Raw genomic sequence first — 6,450 nt, forward strand, 5'->3', positions numbered from 1 at the left:
GCTCCGTCTGCAGTTTGGCAACAACGTAGAGGACGACAACCAGGGATGGGACGAGCTCAGCATTTCTGAGAATCGGGTATCAACACGAGGGTTTGGTGTCAAAGATAAAGATTAGACCCGGGAGGGGTGGGAGGTGGGGAGGAGGAAAGGTTCGACTGACGCGCTGTCCTACGGACAACAGTTGAACTTTTTTCTCATTCTTGCCCTGTGTTTCTGAAAACGGCCAACAGATGTGTTAGCATCGGAAATTTATTCTCGTAGCCGAGGGCCTAATAAGCCTTAACTGAACAGGTAGCACAAGGTCATTCTAGAATAAATGATCTGGAGTCTAGTACAACAGCTTTACTAGTTACGGCCCGGGAAGAACGTCAACGAATCCAGGATCAGTGTGTTCGCAATCATACTGTACTTAGGGAAGAAATGCACGGACAGACTGAACAGTTACAGTTGCGTCTCGAACAAGTAGAAGAGGCTACCGCAACCTTATCTAGTCGGATCGATACACTGAGTGACGAGTGTACGCAGGTAGCAGAGAAGGCGGCTGACTGTCACACGGTACAGCTGTGCCAGCGCGTCGAAAGTCAATTGAATAACCAGTTCAGTGTTCAACAACACCTGGAAAGTCAAGTGAAGGAGCTGGAGCGGCGGTTTCAGGGATTAGACACAGACCAGTTCCCTAGATTACCCACACAACCGAGTGACAATCCAGTACACAGCAACAGGGGCGCTAACGGACCAGCAGAGTCACTAGTTACACAAACATCTGAGCGACCCGTGCTGAATGCTACCGTGGGCGGTCTTACCATCGATCAGGCTGCACTACTACACCACCCAGCTAGGCAGTGGAGTGAATCTATGCCAACCTTTACGGGCAAGGCAACAGAAAACCCCATACGATTCCTAAATAAATTTGAGGAATATGCCCGCACATTCGGTCTTAACGACACCGAAAAACTTAAATGTTTAGGCTCTGCGCTCAGAGGAAATGCGTTCTACTGGTATGAAATGTTACAGACAACTACCACGTCATACCAGCAATTTATCGACATGTTCAGGCAACAATACTGGAGTCTGAGGACGCAAGGCAACTTGAGGGCCCAATTACACACTGAGCAATATGACCCCAAGAAGGGCATGTCATTAGAAGCCCACATTTCTAGTATGTATGAGAGGACTCGTTATCTAGATTTGGTTATGTCTGATGACGAATTTATAGCGACGGTGCTTACTCAGCTCCCGCTAAAATACCAAATCCAGCTAGCTGGTAGAACATATGGTGAGGTCGGGGAGTTTAGAGAACAACTGTTGATGTTTGATAAATTGGAGAGACTCAACCGCAGTCAGACGTCACGGGAGGAAACAGAGCGCAGTAACGCTTATCAGAAGCATGTGCCTATGCACAATACATGGCAGAACCGGGACGTCAAAACAAAGGACGACAGGCGAGCTTCCGTAAACTCCATGAATTGGCAATACCAAGATGAGAATCCCTATCACAAACAATTTTTTAAGGGACAATATCAAGGTAAACACCAGAAAAGACGTTCTATGCCTTACATAAAAAAAACATGGTGGTCCAGCAACAGGAATCACAGCAGCGACCATGAGGGCGAACGACGGGATCAATTTGAAAGCAAGAAGGGAAACAACCGACGCTCACCATCCCCGGAGCTACGGACACCCAGGAAATCCGACAGAAGGAGGCGCGCCTACTCGGAAGACGAATACGATGACCATCGCAAGTATTTCCAGACGTCCGAGCAGCAGAGATCCTATCGTGCAGAGTACCGACTGCCAAGTCAGTCCCCTACTGAGCGAGACCGACAGCGCAGTACGCACTCAGCGGAAAACAACTCTGTCAATAAATCACCTTCCACTTCATTCCCTCCACCGTTCACCACACCACTGCAGCAACAGCAGCAGCTCAGTTACTTCGCTAGAAATGAGCCAATTAACCCGATTGCGGCCAGCTTCCAGCCGACAGTACACAACACAGCCAACGGCGGTGTCTGGGTACCTACAACTGCAGCTACTTCCGCAACAATTAGGAATTAACCCCGATTACCTACCGAAATACGCAACGAACACAGAATGAAGATGATTTACCTACTAAAGAGGAGGTTCAGCAATTCGTACAACAGAAATTAGCATCCGAAGCTGCGGCAAGACAGAGGAAGAGGCCTGCGTCAAAAAGAAAAGGATTTAAAGTTGGAGAATGGGTTCTAAGGAAAACATCTGTAATAAGCCGTAAATGGGAATTTGTAACACGCAAATTATTTTTATTATTTACGGGTCCTTTTGTTATTACTGAGGTTAACCACGAAAATTGTTACACACTTGCAGATCCTGTTACGAAACGTGTCGTAGGCAGGTACAATCTAACGCAGTTAAGAGAGTATAAGGCACCTATTATTATAAACAACTAAGTTTCGGCACGCTAATATGCGAAAGTTTATTGTGAAGAAAATGCAGTATACAGCTGGTGGAATTAACTTGTATAAAAACGATAGTCTCGAGTTCAGACATATTATTCAGCTGTATCGTGGTAACTGTTATTGCCTTGTTTGTAATCACCGAGGAGTCGCGTGAAGAGGTGACTGTCAGTGTTTGTTTCGACGAGGCCGAGCCCCGTCGATGTCCGGCGTAAGAATGCATCGTCATCTACATCAGGAATTTGTGCGCAGTTCATCGAAGGTCGGAGGACCTATACATGTTTATATAGCCGCGATGCTATTACTGCGTTTTGAATGTCAACCCAAGGGGTTTAGACATAACATGGCAGCACCTACAACATGAAACTATTCGGTAACAACGAAGTCAATAGGTGTACGCGAAAGCTGTTGTTTAATTTTGGCAAGATTTTTGTTATATAAATAACCTTTAAAACAGCTGTATTGTGTATGAAAACAATAAATTAGCCAGCATGCCTGCAATGAAAAATTAGGAATGCCTATATTCTGTCAAGATGTACCACGTCATGAATGGATGTGAAAACACAACACTGCATTCAAGATTAGTAAGATACAACTACAAGCCGACATGCGTACGTTAGTAACATTAGATTTTACTTAGTGCGTAAACTTTTCATGTTTAGAAATTCCATACATTATTCGTTGACAATGAAAAAAAAAAAATTAAAAGATAACATGTAATTTTTAATTTTATTTTCACTTCACAACGCCATTATTTTTCATCTTAATTTTCAGTAGGATTGTGAAAGCTATTAGAATGGCGTCCTCATAGGACTGCAAACTAGGGAAGCACACTTTCTTTTCGTGTGTAACACTATATTCAAAGATAGATTATGAAAAAAAAAAAAAAAAAACGTACGTGTAAAAGCACACTCACGAAAGATATGTAGTCGCAGGCTGTGAGCCGTTCACTAAAATGTGTGTTTATATATATATTTTTAATCTCGTACCAGCCTGTTATGAAAAACGTTTTAATTGCTATTGTAAATAATAATTTGTAAGATGAGGTGAATTTAATTATGATTTTCCAATTAATGTAGTTGATTTAAGTTGTTTGGAGATAAGCAAGGCAGAATGCCACATTTCGTATTGTACTAAACAAACAAATACGAGTAACCTTTCTGTAAATGTAATTTTATACTTTAAATATTCTCACGCATTATTATTGTGAATTTTAAGATATATATTAGTGTTATGATTTATCGGTAATGCAAGTATAGTATCAAATTTTTATAGTCTTAAGTAAGTATTAGTAAATTAGAGGGTATAAGCCAGACTGTATGACCAACTTGAAGTACCGAAGGTTAAATGTAAGCAGAAAGTTACACCGTCAAGAGAGTAATTGGCATGGCTAATTGCGGTTTGGACACACGATGTTAGGTGTGCGACGAAGGTAGTGAATGAAAGCTGGGACTTATTAAGTGATGCGATAGTAAGAAGACGACGGATGGTGTGTAAGAGTGGAAATTATCCGGCGAATCCTGCGTTGCGACACGACTTGGTGGTACCACATCCAACTGCAGTCATGGCAGGGCGTTGACACGACCTGGGCTGTAGTAGCGGCAGACCAGTCTGCTGGTTCACGAGGTGAAGCGGCTGGTTTTCGGGATCCTCACGAGGTCGGCACCGGCATGGATCGTCAGAGGCCGTGATGTTGTCCGAGTGACGGTCGTCGTTGCAGTGGGTCCTGCGCACCCCCGCCTATTGTTGAGTGCAGGCCCGCACCCCATCACATCTCTCGCCTCAGCACTCCCGGTAAATCTACTTACCAATGTGCCTGTGTTCCTGTCACTTCTTCAAGAACGTTGCAGTGGAAGCAGCTTTAATCAGCTATCAAGGTTCCACGAGTTAAAATTCTACAACGGAAAAGCGCAAGTGTGCACTGTTCCAAATCAACTCATCAACTGTGCTGTGTTATGTGCTAAAAGTGGCGCTCGTGCGCAGAATGAAGGTTTTTATGTTGAGACTTAGCAACAGAGTTAAAAATAGGCAGTGTCGACATTGACCAGGAGTTTGAATGAAAACTGAAAACAGAACAATAATCTCCAGAATGTACAAGTGTTATGTTTGTTTTCATTTCCTTTCAAAGAAGCGGCAGTCTGTGACGTCACCATCACAGTCGTTACTGCATATCTGTGCAGTTTGTGATTACTTCATTTATTTATTTTATCTTTGGCGTATTTCTCTCAGCATTTAATTTTTTTTTGATCGTTGTTGCTGTGTTATAAGCTAAGTACCTCTATGGAAAGGAGATACGAGAATGTATTAAAAAAAAGAAGAAAAGTTTTGGAAGGCCATGTATATTTAATTTGTTTTTTTGTGAATAATGCTTGATCAATATAGGACGATTGGATGGATTTTAAGTAAGTGTACAGATATGATTTGTTTTTAATTAGAATGAGAGATAAATTTATATACTATAATGCAATAGCATACGCATTCTTGACGCAAATGAATTGAAGTTATTAATATTTTTTTTTATCAATAATAAGCACAATATAAATCGTCTCACACCCAGAGGTTGAGTAAGTAGTTTCAAAATTTTCTCCCTGAGCTAGAAAATAAAACTGGACATTGAAAAATAAAATTATTATTTATTACTATTATTCCAACATACCATGTCACAAACCTAAGGACTTTTGATTAAGCCATGTCCAACGTAAATCCAGGACATTAACAAGTTAAAGGTTGTTCCGTCTGGCTTATTAATAAACTTACCTTTGATATGGTTACTAATGATAATAAATGGTAATATTTAATGAAATAAGGCGTCACACACTTGATGACATGGCACCATCCCAGTTCACCTCGCGCCTGAAAAGTAGTTCTTCTCGTCTAATCTTTGCCAAAAGGGAGCGCAATCAACGCTGATCGTTATTGTGAAACATTAAAGAAAACTTCTAAGATCGATGCAAAACAATCAAAGGAGGTTGAGCAAGGGCATTTGTTTGTTGCATGACAACGCCTGCCCCCATACAGCAGCTGTGACCTCCGCGCTCCGGCAATCTTCTAAGTGGGACGCCCTTAGCCATCCGACAATCCTCTAAGTGGGACGCCCTTAGCCATCCGGCTGACAGCCCTGACCTGCGCCCAGTGATCCCATCCCTTCCCTCTTCTGAAGCAACATCTGGCCGTTTCCCTGAGATCTCCCTGTTCTCGCGGCACCTTCTTGAGTGGGATCTTCTTGAGTGGGATCTTCTTGAGTGGGATCTTCTTGAGTGGGATCTTCTTAAGCAGGGTATTGTTAAACTGCATTTTTAAGATAAGTTTTTTTAATGGAATCTTTCAAGTAGGATCTTCTCTTAATAGTGATTCACTGTAATTTAAACAAAAGACAGCTTGCTCACAGAAAATAAAGTTTATATTGAGTACAACTCCCATTTGAAACATGTTACTGATCACTCCATCTTGGTGTACAGCAAGATTCATTGCACCATTTTGTACAGTTTTAGCACAAATGTACTCACTGTATAGTACAGTCATGATTGGCCAAAACAATTAAAACACACATTTTGCTTTTAATTCTCACACAAAATGAGTTTGTATGTTTTATATCTTTCTGATTTTCGAACAAGGCTCATTTAATTTCATCTCTTTTTTTTTTTTTTTTTTTTTAGGTTATCCAGATATTAGTGTTGAAAAGGGCCAGTCTAAGTAGGTTCTATGTGTAAGTTAATGTAATGATATTCTTGTTCCAGACTGCAGGAGTATTCACCTGGCATCACCATCTACCATATATTTGTGTTGCAGACTACAATGTGTTGTATTTTCATAAAATATTGACCACGTAGCATTTACAAAAGTATGTTTGTTTTTTTATGTTTTGTGTGTTATTATACACATGACAGTGTAGCTAATGGACACATAAATGATAATTTTTTTTCTTTAGTTATTTCTTATTAAATGTACAAAATCACCATTTTAATAATACCTGAAGGATAAGAACAATAAATAATAAAGCAATAAAAAAATCTCTATA

The 6,450-nt window shown here is 40.9% G+C and overlaps 1 protein-coding gene across 1 annotated transcript in view; it reads left to right on the forward strand.

The window, feature by feature from the left end:
* Positions 1 to 6,442, forward strand: part of LOC134535701 (nucleoporin Nup37) — a 77,600-nt gene extending 71,158 nt beyond the window's left edge. The window contains exon 6 of the mRNA XM_063374897.1: positions 6,170 to 6,442. Coding sequence (XP_063230967.1) covers positions 6,170 to 6,262 — 93 coding nt within the window. The 3' untranslated portion in view covers positions 6,263 to 6,442. The remainder of the gene's footprint in view (positions 1 to 6,169) is intronic.
* Positions 6,443 to 6,450: the final 8 nt, after the last annotated feature.

This window comes from Bacillus rossius, chromosome 10 (genome assembly GCF_032445375.1).
Source record: "Bacillus rossius redtenbacheri isolate Brsri chromosome 10, Brsri_v3, whole genome shotgun sequence".
NCBI lineage: Eukaryota > Metazoa > Arthropoda > Insecta > Phasmatodea > Bacillidae > Bacillus > Bacillus rossius.